General features: G+C 38.2%; 1 protein-coding gene across 1 annotated transcript in view; it reads left to right on the top strand.

Annotated features, from left to right (window-relative positions):
- The window catches only part of IFT81 (intraflagellar transport 81), a 72,720-nt gene that overhangs the window by 45,654 nt on the left and 2,636 nt on the right, over positions 1-24,430 (top strand). The window contains 6 exon segments of the mRNA XM_020970272.2: positions 10,233-10,382; positions 11,698-11,826; positions 12,557-12,646; positions 20,002-20,088; positions 20,579-20,650; positions 20,732-20,817. Of these exon segments, the coding sequence (XP_020825931.1) occupies positions 10,233-10,382; positions 11,698-11,826; positions 12,557-12,646; positions 20,002-20,088; positions 20,579-20,650; positions 20,732-20,817 (614 nt within the window).

Raw genomic sequence — 24,430 nt, forward strand, 5'->3', positions numbered from 1 at the left:
ATATGGTCTTTGTGATATATTGCTATAATCTCCTTAAAGTTTGTTTAAAATTTTTACATCAATATTCATTAGGGAAATTAGTCTATAGTTTTCTTTCTCTGTTTTTGCTGTTCCTGGTTTATGTATCAGCAGCATATTTGTGTCACAAAAGGAATTTGGTGGGACTCCTTCTTTATCTATTTTTCCAGATAGTTTATATAGTATTGGAATTAATTCTTCTTTAAAGGTTTGGTAGAATTCACTTGTAAATCCATCTGATCCTGGAGACTTTTTCTTAGGGACCTCATTGATGAGTTTTCAATTTGTTTTTCTAAAATAGGGTTAAGTATTTTATTTCTTCTTCTATTAATCTGGGAAATTTATATTTTTTATAAGTATTCATTCATTTCACATAGATTGTCAGATTCATTGGCATATAATTGGACAAAAAAGCTCCCAGTAATTGCTTTAATTTCATCTTCATTGGTGGTGACATCACCCTTTTCATTTTTGATGCTGCTAATTTGTTTTTCTTCTTTAAAAAAAAAAAATTAACCAGTACTTTATTCTGTTGTTTGTTTGTTTTTCATAAAAAACCAGCTCCTAGTTTTATCAGTTCAATGGTTTTCTTACTTTTGGTTTTGTTAATCTCTCCTCTGATTTTCAGGATTTCCAATTTGGTTTTTAATTGGGATTTTTAACTTGTTCTTTTTCTAGTTTTTTTAGTTTCAGGCTCAGTTCATTGATCTGCTTTTTCTCTACTTTATTGATGTAAGCATTTAGAGATACAAAATTTCCCCTAAATACTGCTTTGGCTGCATCCCATAAATGTTGGTATTGTTTCATTGTTGTCATTTTCTTTAATGAAATTTTTTATTGTTTCTATGATTTGTTCTTTGACCTGCTCATTCTTTATTATTAGATTAGTTTCCAATTAATTTCTGATCTATGTTTCCACAGCCCTTTTTTGAATAAAATTTCAATTGCATTATGGTCTGAAACATATGCATTTAATATTTCTGCTTTTCTGCATTTGGTTGTGAGGTTTTTATGCCCTTATAACATTGTCAGTTTTTGTGAAAGTGTCATGTTCAGCTGAGAAAAAGGTGTCCTCCTTTCTATTCCCTTTTAGTTTTCTTCAGAGGTCTATCATATCTAACTTTTCTAAAAGTCTGTTCATCTCCTATATCATCTTCTTCTTCATTTTATTTATTAGATTTATCTAGTTCTGATAGGGGAAAGTTGAGGTCCCCTGCTAGTATAGTTATACTGTCTATTTCCTTCTATAACTCAATTAACTGTTCCTTTAAGAACCTGGATGCTATACCATTTGGTGCATATATGTTTAATATCGATATTACTTCATTTTCTATGGTACCTTTTACCAAAATGTAGTTTCCCTGCTTATCTCTCTTAATTCGGTTTATTTTTGCATTTGCTTTCTCTGAAATCATAATTACTACCCCTACTTTTTTTTTTAATTTCAGCTGAAGCATAATAGACTCCCACTAGCCCCTTATTTTTACTCTTTGTGTCTCTCTGTTTCAAATGTAAGTGAAAATTGTTGGATTGTGGTTTTTAATCCATTCTGCTATCTGCTTCCATTTTGTGGGTGAGTTCATCCCATTCACATTCACAGTTATGATTATTAACTGTATATTTCCCTCCATCCTATTTTTCCCTGTTTATCCTCTCTCTGTCTCTCTGTTTTTCTCTCCCTCCCTATCCTCTATCCCTTCTCTAAAGTTTGTTTTGCTTCTGACTGCTGCTTCCCATAATCCGCCCTCCCATCTATCAGTCCCTCTTCCCCTTTTATAGATTTCTTTATTCAGCAGAGTGTGTATGTTATGTCCTCTTTAAGCCAATTCCAGTGAGAGTAAAGTTCAAGCATTTCCCACCACTGCTACCCCCATCTTCCCCTCTACCAAATAGGCTTTTCTTTTTGTGCCTCTTTTATGTCAGGTAATTTTCCCCATTCTTCCTTTCCGTTCCCTCTTCTCCCAGAGCATCCTTCTTTCTCACTCCTTAATTTTATTTTATTTTTAAAGTCGTTCCCTCATAGCTATCTCATACCTCTGCCCTTTTGCTAGCTATACTCCTTATAATTGTCCTAATAATGATAAAGTTCTTAGGCATTATAATTATCATCTTCCCAAATAGGACTATAAACATCTTAATTTTATTGGTTCCCTTATGATTTCTCTTTCATGTTTACCTTTTTGTGCTTTTCTTAAATCTTATGTTTCTATTTAGTGCTAATCTTTTCATCAGGAATACTTGAAGGTCCTCTATTTCATTTAATAACCATTTCCTCCCTCAAAGGATTATACTCAATTTTTCTGGATAGGTTACTCTTGGTTGTAATCCTAGCTCCATTGTCTTCTGGAATATCATATTCCAAGCCCTCTAATCCTTTAATGTGCAAGCTGCTAAATCTTGTTTTCCTGACTGTGGCTCCATGATATTTTAATTGTTTTTCTGGCTATTTGCAATATTTTCTCTTTTACCTAGGGGCTCTAGAATTTGGCTGTTACATTCCTGGGAATTGTCATTTTGGGACCTCTTTCAGGAGGTGATCAGTGGATTCTTTCCATTTCTATTTTACGCTGTGGTTCTAGTATATCAGTGTAGTTTTCCTTGATAATTTCTAGAAATGTGTTGTGTAGGCTCTTTTTTGGATCATGGTTTTCAGGTAGTCCAGCAATTCCTAAATTATTTTTCGTAATTCTCTTTTCCAGGTCAGTTGTTTTTCCAATGAGTTATTTCACATTTTCTTCTATTTTTTCATTCCTTTGATTTTGTTTTATTGTTTCTGTCTCATAGAGTCATTAGCTTCCACTTGACCAATTTTTATTTTTAAGGAATTATTTTCTTCAGTATTTTTTTGTGCCTCTTTAACCAAGCTATTGACTCTGTTTTCTTAATTTTCTTGTGTCATTCTCATTTCTTTTCCTACTTTTTCTCTACATCTCTTATTTAATTTTTAAAGTCTTTTTGAGCTCTTCCAGGAGTTCATGTTGGGCTTGTATCCAATCTACATTTTTCTTTGAGACTTTGCTTGTGGCGTCCTTGACATGTCTTTTTCTGGGTTTCTGTCTTGTTCTTCCCTGTCACCATAGCAACTTGCGGTCAGGTTCTTCTTCTGTTGTTTGTTTATTTTTCCAGTGCATACTGGAGCAGCCAGGCGGCATAGTGGATAGAGTGCCAGGCCCGAAGATAGGAAGAATCATCTTCCTGAGTTCAAATCTGGCCTCAGACACTTAGTAGCTGTGTGACCCTGGGCAAGTCACTTAAACCCCGTTGGGGCAGCTAGATGGTGCAGTGGATAAAGTACTAGGCCTGGAGTTAGCAAGGCCTGAATTCAAATCCAGTCTCAGACACGTAATAACTGTGTGACCCTGGGCAAGTCACTTCACCCTGTTTGCCTTAGTTTCCTCATCTGTAAAGTGAGCTGGAGAAGAAAATGGCAAACCAGTCCAATGTCTTTGCCAAGAAAACGCTAAATGGAGTCAAGAAGAGTTAGACATGAGTGAACAGCAGCAAATGTTTCTCTAACCTATTTCTTGACTTTGAACTTTGTATTCAAGTTCTACTCTGCTCCCAGGGTGGAGAGGACACTGTCTTAAGCCTCAGGCCTTTCTTGCTGCTGTGTTTAGAGCTAGATCTAGAGATCTGTGGGTTTTCAGTCCTTCCAAGGCACATTGTTCCCCTGTAGCCACCAGCACTAGCTTTCCTCCTAGCCCTGGGACTGTAACTGCGTCCCCTGCTTTCCTGCAACCGTTATTGCTGATATTCCCCTCAGTCTTGGAATTGAGACCAGGAGCCCTACTTTCCCATGAATTCCTCCTGTCCACCTTTGAACCATGGCCAATGTCCCTGCAGCCTCAAGTGCTGTCAGGTTTGGTTTTTTTGGCCCTGGGCCCGTGACCCAGAATTGCATCTGGGCAATGCAACAGGGTCCTGAACCCGGTGCCAGGAAAGGGTCCCCTGCAATCTCCTTCTGACAAGTTATTCGACCGCCCGCTCCCCCAGCCACCGTGATCGAGGGGTGAGAACTCCCAAAGAGGCTGCCGCTGCCAAGCCTGTGCTACCTGAGCTGCGCTGAACTCCCAGAGCCCCTCGCCACCCAGGTGAGACAGGCCTTTCCTGCCGACCTGAGTTGTCTTGGGCTGGAAAATTGTTTCACCAGACCTGTTGTTGGTTCTACTGCTCCAGAATTCTGGGAATTTGGGAGAGCCCAGCCAAGTGCTCCTCTGTGCTGCCATCTTGGCTCTGCCTGTGTCATATACCTCTTAAGTGGTATCTGGCCCCATCTCTCCCTGCTCCCTCCCCAGCATACACATCAGGGCCTAGCAAAGTGCTAGTACGTGCTCTCAGTGAATGCTTGTTTCATCGCATAGAATGCTAATAGTAACAGCCTGGGAAGGTAGAGTACAGGTCACAAGCCTCTTTGGACTTGTCCTTGCCATGCCATCTCCCTGCCAAAAAAGAGTTTTCAAATAGTCATTTAACCCCTTTACTGCAGTAGTTCTAGACTATAAAGAATTTTCAATGAAGAAAGTGTTTGGTGTAGTAATTGTGTTGTTACTGGATCCCAAAACAACCATCACAATATCCTTCTGTTCCGCTTTGAAGGAATACTTCATATTGTATTCTAGAAAAAAAAATAATAAGAGGTCCTTTTTTTAATTATAAAAAGATTTGAACTGAATTTGCTTGGTCATTTAATTAATGAGCCTCAACATATTCACATTGATTTCATAAATCTGTCTTACAAAATTATGTAATAGATAATCCATGTGTGACCACAGTAATTAGAGTAAAATCAATTATAGCAGAAAGTTCACTTAGGCCTAGCATGCTTTTGAAATTATTCATCTCTCTTCTAAATCTTTCATAGTTGGTCAAAGTATATGAACAGGCAGTTTTCAGAAGAAGAAATCAAAGCAGTTAATAGTCACATGGAAAAAATGCTCTAAATCACTAATAATTAGACAAATTCAAATTAAAACAGCTCTGAAGTACCCACCTCACACTCATCAGATTGGCTAACCTGACAGAAAAGGAAAATGACAAATACTAGAGGGGATGTGAGAAAATAGGGACACTAATGCACTGTTGGTGGAGTTGTGAACTGGTCCAACCATTCTGGAGAACAATTTGAAACTATGCCCAAAGGGCTACAAAACTGTGCATACCCTTTGACTCAGTAATACCATTCCTAGATCTGTACCCTAAGGACATCAAAGAAAAATGAAAAGGATCTATCTGTACAAAAATACTTGTAGCGGCTCTTTTTGTGGTGGCAAAGAATTGGAAATTGAAGTCATGCCCATCAGTTGGAGAATGGCTGAACAACTATATGATTGTGATGGAGTGCTATGGTGCTATGAGAAATGATGAACAGGATGGTTTTAGAAAAACCTCGAAAGGCATATATGAACTGATGCAAAGCAAAGTGAGCAGACCCAGGAGCACATTGCGCACACGAGGTTAACAGCTATATTGTAACAATAATCAGTTGTGAAAGACTTAGCAACTCTGATCAATACAGTGATCTGCCACATTTCCAAAGGACTCATCGGCCTCCAGAGAGAACTGATGGAATCTCCGTACAGATTAAAGTATATTTTTTCCACTTTCTTTATTTTTATTGCTTTTTTTTGCAGTGTGGCTAATGTGTAAATGTTTCATATAATTTCATATGTATAATCAGTATTGTATTTCTTGCCTTCTCAGTGGGTGAGAGAAGGGGTAGGAGGGAGGGGGATTATTTGGAATTGAAAAAACAAATTTTAAATTTAAATAAATATATAAATGAACCTTGCACAGTCAAGTCTACACAACCAAGGTAAAGTAGTGGATTTATCTATTATGCACTAAGTTTGTATAGCTTTGGGTAATCTTAAAAATAAATACATAAATGACAGAATAAATAAAGTGAGGCTTAATTGGTCTTCAGTTTTGGGGGTGAGTTTGATCATCATAGAGGTACACTGGAATGAATACTGCACTCAGAGTCAGAGGACCTGACTTCAAATCTTAACTCTCCTACTTATTTCCTTTGTGACCTGGGGACATTAATAATCTTTCTGGGTATATTGGACTAAATGATCTCCGGATCCCTTCCAGCCCTGAGTCAGGGACTCTCAATTTCTATGGGGAAGTTTTTGTCAATTTCTCCTCCGTTTAATAATAATGATAATTTCTTTGGTGCTTTACAGATCACAAAGCACTTTCCCCACAGTATCCTGTGATATTGGTATAGTACAGGTTTTGTGATTCCACTTTACAGATGAGAAAATAGAGACGCAGAGGTAAAATGACTTACCAGGGTCCACACTGGTAACAAGTATTAAAGTCTAGATCTGAACACAAGTCTCCTGACCTTAAGTCCTTTATCTATAGCGAAGCTACCTCTCTAAATGTAATGTGTTGTTATTAGTAGGATATTTATGTTGCCATTTTCTTTCTTAATGTACTGATTTTTCTTCCTTTCATTGTCAGCTACTAGATACTTTAGTAATTGTTAAAGGACCTCTCTTGAGGGCCAAGCTTGTGGCAGTGCTAGGTGCCTTAATGCAAGGTAGGGAAGCTGAAGAAGATCGGGGTGAGCTTGGGGGGGTGTCAGTCTGGTTCAGAACCTAGCCTCTGGAGCTCTAGAAAAGGTCCTGGAAAGAAGACAGAGGCTGGAAGGCAAGTGACCAGGATCGGGGCTTGGGTGGCGCACTGGGAACTATTCTAATTTAGCTGACATTTTTCTTCGTATCTTTTACTTCCTCTTTTAAATGAGTGAGAACATCACGTATCCTGTTTATCTTTGCATTACCCACAGCAACTAGAGAAGTTTGCTGCATTGTATACAGCAGGTGCTTAAATAATGGCTGGGCAGTGTGTCCAGCATGCCATTTTTTGCAGCTAGCTCCACAATATCAGTTTCTAAAGAAACATCAGCTGATATGGATAAACCCATTTTCTAGATGACTTCACAGTTGTCATGATGCTTTAAATATACCTATCCTTATGTGAAAGTATTTTTTCTAAAATAGTTATGATTTTTTTTTTACTGAACTAATAGTGCTTTAAGCACCATTGAATCAGAAAGATTTCTGACATTCATTAAAACTGCACTAGGATGAAGGGTTGGGCAGCTAAATGGCACGGTAGACAGACCCCCGGGCCTGGAGTCAGGAAAACCTGAGTTCAAATGCCACCTCAGACACTACCTGTGTGACCCTGGACAAGTCACTTCACCTTGTTTGCCTCAGTTTCCTCAACTGTAAAATGAGCTAGAGAAGGAAATGGCAAACCATTCCAGTCTCTCTGCCGAGAAAACCCCGAATGGGGTCACGGAGAGTCGGACACAACAGAAACGAGCAAACAAACACAAAAGAATAAGGGGCGGGGCGGTGAGGTGGCGCAGTGGATAGAGCACCAACCCTGGAGTCAGGAGGACCCGAGTCCACATCCAGCCTCAGACACTTGACATTTACCAGCTGTGTGACCCTGAGCAAGTCACTTAACCCCAATTGCCACACACACACATACATACACACACACACACACACACACACACACACACACACACACACAAAAGAATAAGGGGAAGGAGGGAAACCAACCCCATAATATGTTACTTATGAGAAGCACATGTGAAAAAGCAAACTCCCCCCCAAAGGAGAGACCAGAGTGAGAACAAGTGACGGTAAAATACTTTTTCCTGTAGTAGATCTTGGCCTGGAGGACTGATACCCTTGTTTTGACTGGAGCATGTGAAGATTAATTCTTTTGTTAAGGGAGTACTACCCTAGAATGCCTGAGCACTTTGTTTTTCCTGAGAACAAAAGTCCTGGAAATATGTATTACTTTTTCTTGTTAGTTGCATATATTTAAGTGTATGGTTAAAAAAAAAAAGCAGACGGTAGTGGTCTCCACACCCTGGTACCCAGCTGTTCCTTTTTTGATGTGGTGGGATGATTTATTCAACCTTGACTCTCCTTGCCACTGATAGTATGTACGATGTAAAATGGCATAGAGTTAGAAGCTTCGTGTAGTCCAATCTGCATATGGAGCACATTGAGTAATTTGTGGGTTTGTTCTTTCACCAAAAACTTTTATAGCTTTTCTCTTTAAAAATAGTTTTGGAGTACTGCAAGATAGAAAAAGCTCTGGCCTAGATCTTACAAAGGATGGCAGATGAACAGAGCTGATTTCATTTTGGGCACTTTGCCCAGGACACTTTTAATAGAACATATAGTTACTCTAGGGATTCTGAATCTATGGTCATGTCAGACTTGAGCATTAATTCTTCAAAAAGGAAATTCACAAGTTATTAGACACTAGTTAACTTTCATGCAATTTAAATTTTTGAAACTGGTTCTCATTTACTGTGAATGGCTTAGCCTTCTTTATTAACGAAACATTTAGAATCATCTTTCTCCCCTAATTCATAATATGGCTTCCAAATTCTTTTAAAATTTTTGAAGTAGAAAATCTTTTTCAGAGGGCCAAAAACTGGCACTGCAAGATTATTTAATATTAGAACTTTAGGTTAAGCCCCTTATGAATTGTCTGGCAATTTTCTTGCATATTCAAGAATCAGTACATTGAGAAAAACCATACTTTATAAATATTTAAATTTTATAAAGTGGAATATGTTTTTTAAAATCTTAAAATTTTAATAATATCTAGAAGAATTAGCCTTTAAAACACTGAACATTTTAAAAATAAGATAATTTCAAGAAAGATTCAATTCCATAAATATTTCCTAAGTGCCTAATATATGCCACACATTATGCAAATAATTATTTTGAATTGGCATGGATGGTTTTATATTTTTTAAAGCAGCAAGCTAAGTTCTTTCTGTTGAAAATCTTCATTAATAAACTAAACTTAATAGAAGTATGATAGTATGTATACAGTTTATGGTACACAGCAAAAAGCAGCTGAAATGTATATATGTGAGTATTATATGAGCTTACAAAAGAGGAATGCTGTGTCATACTCTGCAGTTTCAGAAGTATCAGAAACTCTTCCTGTTGGTTGGAAAGTTTTCAGGTGCTTTCCCTAAAAGCCACCAACTGGGAGTGGTGTTATAGTGTTAGCCATGAAATTCTTTTAAATACTCCACTGCCTTCTGTCCATGGCATTTTGTTTTTCAAGCTATTTGGCACAAACTTCGTAAGTACATATTCTTTCCGTAGTGATGGCACATTTGACTGTAATACCACTTTTTACTAGCAATGATAGCTAACCCCATGACACGATTTACCTCTATAAGTCTTCCTAGCAGCCTTGAGTCTCCTACAGCTTTCCAGCACTGGAAGGTGCATTTTATCCTGATGACCCAGACGCAAAGATCACGGCTTCTTAGTATGCATGAATTTCCCAAATGACAAATAGTAACTACAGTTGTTCAACTTCGTTTTTAATCCTAGTGTGTCTCGTGGTCTGCTCCTAAAAAGAACATAGCTATTGACCACCATTTAAAATTGGAGCCCTCTTTCCTTCTTTGTCTCCTACCCATTCACTTATTTCTTTTTAACGTGTGAATAAATGAATTCTGTCGTATAGAATGGATACAACAACTCACAACTTACTCCAGCCATTTGTTTCTATTGCCAGACCCTTATGGCAAGACAACATTCTTTTTGCTTTGGACCATTGTAAAGCCTTTGTAAATGAAAAGGACCAAAAATTAAAAATAAATAAAAATAAAAAGGACCAAGATTTCACACATTTGCATTAAATCTTGGGGGCTATTTAGGTGATCAATTTCATTTAGCCTATGATTTTAAAGTATTTTTTAAATGTGGTGGTCCCAGATTTCCTAATTCAGTCAAATGATTGCTGTTACCTAACTTTGTGACACATGAAATAAAGTTTTATGGCCTGTTGGGAAGTATAGCAGCAATAATAATGAGTATTTATACACCCTCCAAGGTTTGCAGAGAGGTTTACAAATATAATCTCCTCTTGAACTCACAACAGTCCAGGGAGGTAGGTGCTGTTTTTATCCCTATTCTTAAACGTGAAGAAATTAAGGCAGACAGAGATGAGGTGACTTGCCCAGGGTCACCCAGCTAGCTAAGTGTCTGAAGCTGGATTTCAACTCAGTTCTTTCTGAGTCCTGGTCCCATGCTCTATCCAGTGTGCCACCTAGATGCCTCAAGTGCAAGAGAAAATAACGTTATTCAACAATTTCTCCACTCTGCAAATAGAATTACGTGTCACTATATTCTCCTTTCTTCCAGTTTAAACGTTACGTTAGTAAACTTCGGAGTAAGAGTACAGTTTTCAAAAAGAAGCATCAGATAATAGCTGAATTTAAAGCGGAGTTTGGCCTTCTGCAGAGGACAGAGGAGCTGTTAAAGCAGCGGCACGAGAACATTCAGCATCAGCTGGTAACAGAACATCATCTGGCTCTCCCCCGGGTCCTTGTCAACATAAGAGCAAGAAGATACATGGATTTGTATCTCTCTGCTAAGTCAGCATTTTTCCTGATAAAACCAGGAAATTTGTGTTATTTGTTTAACTGCAAAGGAAAAAGCACTGGAGTCTGACGATTTAGTTTTGCCTTATGTTATAGAAATTCTTGTAAGATTGGTACTTTCTTTAGATTATTTTAGCCCCCACTTGAGCACATCTACTGATTTTGGTTGGCTCTCATGGAAGATGTTAGAACCCAAAATAAATACTAAGGTGTATGTCACAATAGGACACCCCCATCTTTTAAAATCTTGTCTTTTGACCATAGTAGTTACCATCCAGGCTCAATCTTTGGCAGCCAGGGTCCTCAGATGTACAGTTCTCATCTACTATATCCACTTTCCTCCTTAATCCTCTGTATTTGCATTTTTTCCTCTCCCCTAGCCAGTCATTAGACACTGTTCCCTCTGAAGTTCTCAATGACTTCTTTCCAAAGTCCTTTGCATTTTTGCAATCCTCGTTTTCTTTTTACTTTTTAATCTCTTCCAGGCTTTTGTGACCCTTCACACTTTCTAAAAGAAAGCATAGTTTTGCCTTTTTGTGAAGCATTCACTTAATAATTTCATTATAGGCAAACTTTTTTTTATGGACTGCTGCTTTTGGCATCTGTCTTTTATATATGATAATCATACATACATACACATTTACAACCTTTAATTTCCACCTTTAGTACAGATATAAGTATCGCAATATAAATTTTTTTAGTAAATAAAAGCCCCCCAAATTGATGAAATTAAAATGTCAGGGAGGAAAATGAAAATCTAGAACCAACCAAAACTTGTCTGGCTTCTGTGATAGAAAAATAAAGTGAGTGGTTTCTCATTTCTGTCATTTATGGAGCTACAAATAAGAAGGACACATGGAAGCCAAACACAGAGAGGCCAGTGTTCACCACCTGAGGATTCCCTTAGGCAAAGGTGCTGCAACTCTTGTGGTGTTCCTATTTGTAGATGCCATTGATCATTAATGTGGATTTTAAATCTAACCCTGAAAACATATCTTTTACATGCCGGTAAATACCACAGGTAAATTAAGTGTGCTTGTACCCACACAGGCATATAAATCTCTTGGATTTCAAGATGTGCAATGTGCTTTTAGGATTCTCATTAAATTTGTTCATTTGCCTATTTGATGCTATGCCATAATTAAATCTGTGAATTTGTTTTGTGAATTTCCAGGGCTTTCATATGCATTCTGTGGGATTTTCTTTTTCTTTTCTTTGCTCACCAGCAAACCATTGAGGACAAAAGAGGCATCTCTGGCTACAGCTACACCCAGGAGGAGCTAGAGAGGGTATCTGCACTAAAGAGTGAAGTGGATGAAGTAAAAGGACGAACACTGGATGGCATGTCGGAAATGGTGATTCTGTGGCTTGTTTCTCTTCGTTTATTGGGTGTCTAGGAAGCAGATGACAAACTGAAAAACAATGCAAAAAAACCCAATTCTGGACAAAATAAAGAGGAGTGGTTTCCAAGTAAAGTGTGACTGCATATTCAGACTGCCTTTATAAAATGTTTTGATACCAATGCACAAGTTCTCTATGGTACCTAGTAAAAATAATTGCAGGTCCAGTGTTTGCTTTTGGGGAAAGGTTCTAACTTTTGGCATCTCTCCAACATGTAATATTTTTCAGAGTTCTTCATCTCATCAACCTTTTTTTTTCTTAATAGTATTTTATTTTTTTCTAATTACATGTAAATATAGTTTTCAGTACTCATTTTGGTAAAATTTTGATTTCTCAGTTTTACTCCCTCCCCTCTCCCCTCCCCAAGGCAGCAAGCAGTCTGATATAGATTATACATGTACAGTCATGTTAAACATATTTCTACATTAGTCTTCATCAATCTTTTTTAAAAATTTCCATCATTAGGGGCAGCTAGGTGGCACAGTGGATAGAGCACCAGCCCTGGATTCAGGAGGACCTGAGTTCAAAATCTGGCCTCAGACACATAACACTTAACTAGCTGTGTGACCCTGGGCAAGTCACTTAACCCCATTGCCTAGCCAAAAAAAAAAAAATTCCATCATTATAATGAGATTATTAATCTAACAGTAGCACATGTGTTCATGCTTTTTGTTCTGGTAACAGGTAAAAAAACTGAATTCACTGGTGGCTGAAAAGAAGTCAGCATTAGCCCCAATTATCAAAGAGCTAAGACAGTTGCGACAGAATTGCCAGGTAGGTAGCACTAGTGGGGAGACACTGTCTGTAAACACGTTGGTATTCTGTATTGTAAATGTGTTCTTTCCTGTTTACTGAGCCGAGTCATGGAAATTATGATTCATCAAAAATGAAGGAGTAAATTATGTGTCATTAAAAGGGTTTTGTGTAATTTATTTTACTCAATTGTTGTAGACTTTAGGTTATCTGAAGAAATTATCTTAAACACAAATCAGTTAGATGACATTCCCAAGTTAACTTTTATGCAAGTAAGTGCTATAAATATATAGTCACACTCTTCTGTGACCAGGTGAAGCCTGAGAGCCTGCTGATGTGGAATGGTGCCAGGCTAACTCCAGAATAATGAAGTTACTGTGTGGTGTTCCATCATATCTTGTGATATGTAATGAGATGACATTACTTGGAAGTTAGTTCTTCCCGCCCCTTTAAAGATTAGCAGACTGAAGGTAAGTACACACCACAAATCCAGGTCATTTGGCCTCAGCCATTTGATATTAGCAGCATTCATTTAATCTCTCCACATTACAAATTTAGTTTTGAATCCCATCTGTTTTAATAGTGTGATGTATGCCTTGAGGATATAACGCTAAAATTATCATTAGAGCCAACAGTCTTTCAGTGACTAAATAGTGTCAGCTTCCAGTATTAGGACTATTGAAGGTCCATGAAGCACAGCAAATTTAGAATAAGTTTTATACCCTGCTGTGCCAAAGATGAGTTTTAGCATGGAATATGCCGTAATAGCTAAACTCTACTAACTGTGGAAAGTGATCTGAAATAAATGTAGCGCTCCCTCTGGACTACTCCCCTAACTTGTTGGGAGTCCCCAGAAGGTAGTTGTTAAAATTGATGGGCCAGCATCCTAACACCGTGGCTCACAAGTCCCCATATGGGGTGCTTTCTATTAACAGTCAGCCAGTAGATACAATTGGCCCTTAGCAAAGGCATTTTGCTAAGATAGCATTTTTTTTTAAAGTAGCACATGGTCAGACAGTCACCCGCAGCTGTCTCACCACAGGGCCTTGATATCTTTTCTGTCCACATGAAGTTCTCACAAAGCCCTACCCTGGGTAGGTTGCTTAACTGGGCTCCTAAAACCTGCTTTTCCCCTGGGGTTGTACTGCTAGGACAAAGGGTTTTAAGGTATAGAAAGTCCCTTCTCCCACTTGTCCGCCCCACAGCTAGGCTCTAGTCGGTGCAAATAGGAATCCCGTGAAGTGGTCACATGCGTTTGAATTCACACTGTCAAAAGTTACAATTATGCAAAATGCGGTCATTGGTTCCAGCCCAGTGGACATAGGCTGCATGAATAATAAATTAAGGTTGCTTATGTATCTGATGAAAAGGCATTTGAAATTTCCTTTGCTGTTCTTCCCAACTTTCTAGATCTCTGTTTATCTTGCTGTGGAACAGAGGTGTCAAACAGAAACAGATCCCTGCAGGTGCAAACCCAGCAGCAGAGGTGTCAGACTCACAACCCACCAGCTGCTGGGTTTGGGCTGACATGCCTGCCTTTGCCTTGTCACTTTGACCTTTGCTGACTCCTCTAACCTGACTTTAGGACAACCTAAATTGGAACCTTAGAATTAGAGGAGACTTTAGAGGTCACTTAGTCCACCTTCTCGCCTTTTGTAAAAAACCTTTTTCAACACCCTGGACAGTTGGGTGTCTGGGCTTGTGTTGCCTCATCCCTCAGCTGGCCTTGTGATTTTCTTAACTGTTTAACACTTTTAACCATTCTCTCCTCCTGGATACATTCTCCTCTCTTGGCCTCCCTAATACTACTCTTTCCTGGTTCTCCTCCTCCCCATCTGACCATTCCTTCTCAGTTTGCTTTGCTGGTTTGTCACCCAGATCACACCCCCTAAACATGAGTATTCTCTAGGGCTCTATCCTAAGCCCCCTACTCTTCTTTCTTCTTGTCTTCTTGGGAACCTCAGTCAGCCCTTGTGGGTTTAATTATCAGCTCTGTGCCAGTGACTCCCAGATCTATTTATCCAGACCCCATCTCACCCCTGAGCTTCAGTTCTGCATCAACTGGCATCAGTGTGTCCAATGGATGCATTGGTGTCCCATAGGAATCTCAAACTCAACATCCAAAGCAAATCATTCCCCCAGACTGCAGCCCTCTTCCCATACTTCTTTCCTTCTGTCAAAGGTGTCACCATTTTTCCAATTTCCAAGGTTCATAACCTTGTGACTCCTCACTCTCCCTCCATGCAACCTCTGGTTGCCAAAACTGGCCATTTCTTCCTCCACAACATCTCTTGCATCTCACCCTTGTCTTTGCTCACACAGCCACCACCTTAGCTGAAGCAATCACCACCTCCTGCCTAGGTTATTTCAATAGATTCCTAATTGGCCTTTCTGCTCCAAGTTTCTTCCCCACTCCACTTTCCACAGACCGTGTCACTCGCATAGTCACTGAACTCCAGTGACTCCATAATGCCTTGAATCAAATAGCAGTATTCTCTTTAGCTTATAAAGCCCTTGTCAGTCTTGTCTCAACCTATCTTTCTAGACTCATTGTACGATACTCTCCCTCCCATACTGCAGTCCAGCCAAACTTGACTTCTCTCTGTTCCTCTTACACTAGACTCTACTTCCTGCCTCCACGCTTTTGCTCTAGCTGTTGCCCCATGCCTATAATGCCCTCCCTCCTCACCTCTGTCTCATATCATCCCCCTTGTCCTTCAAGATTCAGTTCCAGTACTACTTTCTACCTTTTCTGATCTCTTCAGTTGCTAATTCCCTCCCTCTCAAGCTCCCTTGTATTGAACTGTTTTGCATTTATTTGTATTTGTTCACGTTCTATTGAGGCTGTGTATATTTATATGTATACATCTTGTCTCTCCCATTGGAATGTAAATTCCTTGCCGGTTCAGGTTGCTTCATTCTTGTATTTGCTTCCTTCATGCCTAGCACAGTGCCTAACTTACTTAGTTCTTCCTTAATAAATACTCATTGGTTGTCGTGATCGATTAACTGTGTGCTGCTCTCTCTTCTCAGTGGAGTGTAAACTCCTTAAGGGCAGGGACAATTTTGTTTTTTGCCCTTGTTTTCTTCCAGTGTCTAGCACATGACTTGTATACGTTAGATGTTTAATAAACATGCATTCAAGTGCATTGAACCACTGTAATTAAACACAAAATTTAAGTTGAAGAAACATCTGAAGTAGCATATGCAATGTCATGGTATTGTCTTCTGGTATGCAAGTTATATACCCTATTTGTCTGCTGTAATTTTTATATATTGGTTATACATGTGGTGAGTCACATACTGAATCATATGCCTTAACAAATTTAAATGCTTGGAAATGTTATAGGAATGTCATTTTTTTCTTTCTTTGATTCCTTCCACGGCCTTCTCTGCACATTGCCTCAGTCCCAAACTCTAGCAGTATACTATTGTCTTCTTCTCTCTCCTCCACTGCCACTGAATCCCCTCTCAGTCAGAGGAATAATTTAGCAATCTAAGCATTTTCTTTTAAGGTTTCTGTCTGCTACTGCTCAGTTTTTCCAGTTGGCGCTTAAGATCACAGCTGGAAAGCTGGATGAAGCCTTGGAAAGGGCATCTGAGCCAGCTTCTTATTTTATGGGCAAGGAGGCTAAGCCAGGGATTACACAGAGAATAAGGATCAGAGGCAGGATTTGAATTCAGGACTACTTAATCACAGTGATAAATGGTATGACCGTCATGAGTTCTTCTTTTGCTTTCAGCCCCAAAATAATCTTGATGTTTCTCTAGCACATTTTTAGGAAATTTCCCATGAATTGCCACCCTATTTCCTTATTAACTTGTATATTGTGATACATTTGACCAGTGGCATTGATTATAAAATACAACATGGTGGAGCTGCTCAGTACTCCGTTTAGTGTTCTGTTTTAAAATCAACCAGAAAGCAGTAACTTGAAAAAATATTGTATTAGACGTTTTACGGAGATAGGTCTAATGGACCTGTGACTTCACTGGAACTCTCAAATGAGAAAACTGCCTTTACCAATTTGAAGTCCAGAGCCTTCTCTGCTATTCATAGGCTTAGAGAGCAGCTCAGAGTACTAAGAGGTTTAGTGACTCACCCTGGGTCACATGGCCAGGACAAGCCAGATGCAGGACTGGCACTCAAGCCTTCCTTGCTCCAACGCTTGCTCTCTGTTGTCCCATGCTTCCTCTCTAGACTTTTTATCTAGAATATGTTATACTATTCCTAGTACCCTCAGCCTCCATTTGCTCCATTCTGCTGCTGTCATAGTGAAGCAGGAAGGATAGTACCACTCTGAGGGCATTTTTATATTTATACCTATTGCATGTATCCCCAAGGCCAAAACATCCCTATCGAGTGTCCAAGCCACTGGGAATTAGGCTTTCCACACTTAAAGATAAGGTCTTTGCTAGGGTCATGTTTGAAGTACAATATGCCAGGCCTCAGGCTTCACTGCTAGTTACTGACCATCTAGGCATGGATGCCATGATGAAATATTGGAGCAGGGCTGTAATTAAATCACCATGATCATGAATTACTACAGACGGGAGGAAAAGCTATAATACGTAGTCATACTTTAGATAGCACATAGATTAATTTTTATGGATAAATCTTTATTCCTAGTCTCCCACAACTGCTAGTACCTTCACACATAAAACTACCTCGTATTTATTTAGTATGTATACATATATATACTATATGTACATATCATCTCCCTCAAAAGAATGCAAGCTCCTTGAGGGAAGGTACTGTTTCATTTTTGACTTTGTATTTCCACCATCTAGTATAGTACCTGGCATACAGACACAGTAGGAGCTTAATAAATTTTTTAAATTAAGATTAACTTCTCTTAAATATCTTTATTAATATTAAGGGAAATGAAACGAGCATTTATTAAGCGCTTTCCATGTGCCAGGCACTGTGTTAAATGCTTTACAAGCACTATCTCAGTTGGTTCTCACAGCCACTCTGGCAGGTAGGTATTATTAAGATCCCCCATTTTACAATTGAGGAAACTGAAGCAGACAGAGATTAAGTGATTTGTCCAGGGTGACACAGCTAGTGTGTCACCCATAGTCTAAGGCCAGATTTGAACTCAGATTTTCCTTTCTCCAGGCCCAGCATTCTATCCATTCCACCACCTAGCTGCTTCTAAGAAGTAATGAACATTCCTATAAAATAGAAGAGGATAGCAGAAGAGATTAGAAACCAGAATCCAACAAAATATCATTTATGAGAAACATACTTGAAGCATAAAGTTACATAGTTAAAATAATCAAAATCTATGTTTCAGCTGAACTTAAAAAAGCAGGGAAAGCAATCATAATCTCAGATCAGACAATAATTAAAATAGACTTGATTAAAAGAAATAAATAGAACTGCATTAGGCTGAAAGGTACACTAGACGGTGAGTCAATATCAGTGCTTAAGATAAATGCGCTGAATGACATAGCATCTAAATACCTAAAAGCTAATGAATTACAGGGAGACAGAAATAATAAAACTATAATAGTGGGAGACTTTAATATATCCCTTTCAGATCTAGACAAATCTAATAAAAATAAACAAGAAAAGTTAAAAAACTGAGCAGACTTTTAGAAAAGTTAGATATGATTGATCTCTCACATTACTGAATGGAAATAAAAGGGAGCTTATGTATTTTTCATTTGGTTATGGCACCATTATAAAAATGCAAATGAGAAAACATATAAAGCATATGTAAATTTTAAAGCACTATATAAATGTGAGCTAACATTATTATTATTAAGATTGACCATAGATCAGAGCATAGAAAAAACTCATAAAAACAAAAGAGGTAATAAACATCCTTTATTGACCACAATGTAATAAAAATTATTTTTAATAAGGAATGTTGGATAAAGGATTAAACATCAATTAGATTAATTACTCCTTAAGAACTGGTGAATCAAAGAACAAATCTTAGAAACAGTAAGTATTACCATTAAAAATAATGGCAACAATGAGATAACATACTAGAATTTGGGAAATGTAGTCGAAGTAATCATTAGAGGAAAATGTATATCACTAAACATTTTCATCAACAAAAAAAAAGAAAAAAATCAAAGAATTGGGCATGGAGCTAAAAATGTAGAAAACAAAAAATTTAGATAACCTCAAGTAAATACTATAATAGAAATTCTGAAAATCAGAGAAAAGATTAACAAAATTGAAAGCAAAACAAAGCCAATCATTAAGTTATTTTTTAAAAACTAGGATTTTTTTTTTTGAGGAGGGAAGAAAATAAAATAGATAAGCCATTGACTAATTTGATTTTCAAAAGACAACTAGAGATAAGGACTATGAAGAAAAATAGGAGAGGCAGCTAGGTGGCACAGTGGATAGAGCACTGGCCCTGAATTCAAGAGGACCTGAGTTCAAATCCACCCTCAGACACATAACACTTATTAGCTGTGTGACCCTGGGCAAGTCACTTAACCCCATTGCCTAGCCAAAAAAAAGAAAAAAAGGGAAACAGCTAGGTGGTGCAGTAGGTAGAGCACCAGTCCTGGAGTCAAGAGGACCTGAGTTCAAGTGTGATGTCGGACACTTAGAGCTGTGTGACCCTGGGCAAGTCGCTTAGTCCCAATTGTCTCCAAAAGAAAGAAAGGAAAAAAGGAAAAGAAAGAAAGAAAAATAGGAGAAGTTGACAAATGTGGGAAATAGAAATGGCTGATCTGGGTCTACAATAAAATGCTTGTCAAGTTGGAAATTAGAATTAATGTCCATTGGGAGAAATATTGAACACATGAGGCACAGGTTTTTATTGCAAGGAAAATTAACATACTAAAAGTTTAAGTATGGTCCATTGAACATAACTGACAGATTTCTTATTTTTCATTAATAAAATCTTGTTTTTGGAAAGAAAAGTTCTAAATATAATTTAAAATGTATTCTGCAAAGTAGAGTATGTTTTTTACTAGTACTTCAAATCTTTCCTAATGCATTTAAGGTGATGTTTCTGTGAGCCCCCTCCAAAACCCTAAGTAACCTAATATTTAATGGTGCTTTTTCCCCCCTAGTATTGGTCTTTGTTGTATACATGATGAGCTTATCAGATTTAAAGCATAAAATCTTTATGACTGCTGAGTGGCACAAGCCAGCCAAATGTGATGGCACTAAATAAACATTATAGAAACATTAGAAGAAAGTCTGTATGTTGTTTATTAAACTGATCTCTTAATATGCGACTTGAGTAACTGCCTCATCGGTAATGATTCTCATATGTCCCCTGGGTTTACAGAAACTATTCCGAGTCTAAGGCTCAGTTACAGGATTAATAATAGCAGGTACTGCTTTAAAGCTGAATCCTAGTTTTCATTTTCACAGTTCTCTGCCCTTTTCCTACCAGGAACTGACACAGGAGTGTGAGGAAAAGAAAACGCAGTATGACAGCTGTGCAGCAGGTCTGGAGAGTAATCGGTCCAAACTTGAGCAGGTGAGGACAATGGTTTTGACCGCATAAAGTGTCATTAATGGCAGTAGCTCCTCCTGCTATAAAACACGTCCTCCAGCAGCCCTGTACTGCTGGTGGGTACGTATTTCTTCCATGGTCGGTTGGCGTGCTCATTTGCCCAAGTCTTCCTGTGTTCACTCTCCTTTGCTATGTTGGGCCGGAATCCATTACCTGTGGAAGAGTCTTCGTCCAGCCAGCTATCTTCTGAACTTTGACCTTTCTTCTCACTTTGATGTCAGTCTTTGCTTCATTGTGTTTTGGAGTAAACTCACAGCTTTCTCCATAGTCATAAACCATGTACACTTGAAAGTCCTTACATACATAGATAGCATCTGTTGGTATTTCAGCTAAGTTAAGATAACTAAAGGAAAAATTGTTAGAAAATTGTATTTTTTAAGCTAAGCTTAATGAAAGAGAAGGTTGTTTCTTTTTAACGTGTTGAAGAATGCTGCCCATTCTTATCCCATTGTAGGAAGTTAGAGGGCTTCGGGAAGAATGTCTTCAAGAAGAAAGTCGATACCATTATACAAACTGCATGATTGAGGTAAGATAAGGGAAAATGAATTAGAAACTTTGGAGAGAGTTTTCATCATCAGGGTCTTCAAAGCTCTCTGTTTCCATTTAGAATCTAGAAGTACAGCTGCGGCGTGCAACTGACGAGCTGAAAGCCTACGTCTCCTCCGATCAGCAGGAAAAACGCAAGGCCATTAGGCGAGTCTATTTCTTATTCCCGACAACTTCATTCTGGACTACTGGATTTCCTTAGTGTAGTTCAGTTAGGAAAGTCTTTAGTTCAGAAATGGGCATGTTCAGGTGTAAATTTTGGGCATTACTGTTTTGTTCCTGCGTATTGTTCAAATAGTTCTGCTCAGTTGTCCATTCTGTTCAGTTGCTGGTTTAACCTTTTTAAAAAAATTAAATTTTGCTGAATTGACCAATTGTTTTGTTGTATAGTCATATCCTAAAAATCACTGGAAAATTCTCATGCCCCAAATCATTCCACTTATAATACGTACTAGGAAAATTGAGATTGCAGATTTCATATTAGAAGCAAAAGCAATTCTACTCTAGGATTTTAAAGCCTAGAAGTTTGGGATAAGAGGCAGAGGTCCCCAGCACTCCCCTGGCCCAGAGTAAATGCTTAATATTAATAAACTCTTCTGTTCACATGTCTGGCCTGCTTTCGAAGATCTCTTGGTACTGTATTCTTTTCTGAGGGTGGGACTAGAGCGTCCCGAAGGTCTCTTCCAGGTCTCATTTCTGTAAAACCTTGTCTGAGTGATGAGTCTCAAAGATAATTCAGGGGAACTTGGTTTAAAGTAGCGTGTTTCCAGCCCACCAAATGGTAGTCTCAAGTTGGAGCTGGACCAACTCAGGCAGCACTAAGGAAATCATAGCCCCATGCAGCTGGTTGGGGATATCTTCTTAATGCCATCACGATCCAAGCTTTGTTCTCCTTTCTGTGGATCCATCTTATTCCTGATTGAAAACCTTTTGGAAGCATAGAGCTTTGCTTCTTTGGACACATGTCTTGTGGGCAAAGCCCCAGTTGCCTACCTGGCTGTTGCTTTGTGCCCCAGAAGTGGCAGCACTTTCAACATTCAAATTTTATTGAGCACCTGCCATGTGTAATACCCAATAAATTGTGGTGAAGAATGAAAATAAGTACAAATTCTAGTAGCCTTTGCATGGCTTTGTTCAGCTCTTGAACATGCTGGGAATATAGTATGATAAGCAAACCACAGCATAAACACGAGCTGTTTTGTTTGAGTTGTCGACAGAATAAGTTGAAGTTTTCCCATTCCAAAAATAATTATTTTGCCTTGACCTTCCAGATTTAGAGTAAGGTTCTTTTGTCTTCATCCATATGGCAGCAATTTTGAAGTGATAGTTTTCTTAGAAAGGTAATGGACTTAAGAAACAGGGTTTCTTTCCAGAATTTAAATATCTTTTTAATTTGCATGGGAATTTAAGAGGGGCTCAAAGTATACTGTTTATAAAACAAGTACTTTCCTAAGGCTATAACATATGGGACCAAAAATGTACTTATTCAGATGTCTTTATTGAATGTCAACTCAGCTCAAATCTGCATGGTCAATGCTAAGGAATGTGAAAAGTTAATTTTGGCCTCTAAGAATAGAAAGTTTTTAAAAATTAAGTTACATTCCTTCCAATGTTGTCATTATAAATAGTAAAGAAGAAAATGTTACTGCTGAACTTTCTGATCAGTTTTCCAGTTAAGATGCTTTACTTCATTCCTTTATCATAATTTCCTACCATTTTGTTGGTTTTCTTCCCCCCCAAAATATTATTGTGTCAAGAGTAGAATTATATAGGGGCAGGTAGGTGGCGCAGTGGATAGAACACAGGCCCTGGATGCAGGAAGACTTGAGTTCAAATCAGGGCTCAAACACTTGACACTAGCTGTGTGACCCTGGGCAAGTCACTTAACCCTATTGCCTAGCCAAAAAAAAAAAAAGAGTAGAATTATATATGAGAACATTGAAACATTGAGAGACACTTGAAAAAAATGTCAAAGATTTGTAGCTTTTTTCTGGCACAACCACAGATGAAAGCGATTAGTGTGGTTTAAAATTTGTGTCTAGTGTCCCAATTTTTATTTTGAAAAAAAGGATATAATTTTCTTTGTTGTTGCTGTTGTTCGTGTTTAAAGAATTTTTGCCCTTTGAGAAACTGAAAAAATCTACAGTAATTAATGATAACAAGTCAGAGTTGTTTCTTAATATTTACAAAGTGCTTTCCCCTCAATAACTCTACAAGACAGGTCATACGGATGTTATAATGCCCATTTTTAGATGAAGAAACAGACATAGGTAGAGTGACTTGCCCAAAGTCACAGTAGTGAGGCTGAGATTCAAATGCAGGTCTTAACTTTTCACTGTCTGAATTCAGATTTTTCATAGTTCTAACACAATCCGTGAATTGTTTTCATGTAATATTTACTCTCCAAGAATAGCTTTAACTGAGCCGTGGTCTAAAAGTGGCCACATTCAGTAACATGATTATTGCTGTTACCTAGTTTTAATTCAGTAGATGGAAAATGAACCCAGTGAACTTGTGGTTTACTTCTGCACCCCCACTCTTAGTTACTACAGACCTTCTCAACATTAAACAGTTTCCAATTGGTTTTCCCAGTATTTCCTTGAACTTTAGCACGCTACGTGACCTTGTTTACTGATTTACAGAAGTAAAAACAAGAGTTGAGTTACTAACATTAGCCAAGCCCATACCATTGGAGCATGGACTGCACCATCCTACACAACTTTTTATAGCACATTATACTGTAGGAGCAGTAGAGCTGGGAACATCCTGCTGGCTATCAGATTGGATATATAATTGTGGTCATTACATAATATCCCCAATCTGTAGTTTTTATGGCATTTTGGCCTCACATCTATTCATTCTTCCTACACATTTTAATCTTCAGTTGTATCATTCTTCGTTCTTATATCCTCAGCCCTTACTACAGGACCTTGTACATAGTAGGTACTTAATGAGTACTTCTGATTGATCCAATATTTTGTATCTTCTTAACTGTCACTGTTCCAGCCAGGTCTGCCTCCCTGTTTGTTAAGTAGCCATCTTTCTTCACCCAAGACTGCTCTAGTCTTTTTTTTTTTATTCCCCAGATTGTTTTCTGAATTTTATTTTATTCAAAATACAATAACATACTCTTGATCAAAGATAGCAAAAACCCAATTATTCCAGTCTTATGTTTATTCCAGATGTGGGGCCCCAGTATCTGCCTGGGTCTTCCAGGACATCTATAGCTTTGTCCCAACCCCACATCCTTTGTTCTCCTTTGCCCTTCCTATATCAAGCCATTTTAAACCTCATTGGCAGCCTCATCTTGCGATGAGCACATATTCAATTGTAGTGGAACTTCTATGTAAAAGCAGTTCAATATATGCTTGTACAGTATCGGTTCTTTGTTTAAATACAAATTGTTTTAAAATCTCTTTAAAATTATGAAGTGACATTTACAGGAATGTGTTAATGTTGTCTTAAAAGAAGATTAAACAAGGGGCAACTAGGTGGCTCAATGAATAGAGTACTGTCTCTGGAGTCAGGAGGAGCTGAGTTCAAATCCAGCATCAGACATTCAACACTTGCTAGCTGTGTGACCCTGGGCAAGTCACTGAACCCCATTGCCTAGCCAAAAAAAAAAACCCAGAAAATAAACTTCTATTTAAAAAAAGAAGATTAAACAGAAACAGTATTGAACATATTCATTCTCTTCATTTTTCTGTGAGAGGCAACATGTTGTAGTAGATAATAAAGGGCTTATTGATTAGCGATTGGG

Source organism: Phascolarctos cinereus, unplaced genomic scaffold (genome assembly GCF_003287225.1).
Source record: "Phascolarctos cinereus isolate Bilbo 61053 unplaced genomic scaffold, phaCin_HiC Scaffold_4;HRSCAF=312, whole genome shotgun sequence".
NCBI classification, from domain to species: Eukaryota; Metazoa; Chordata; class Mammalia; order Diprotodontia; family Phascolarctidae; genus Phascolarctos; species Phascolarctos cinereus.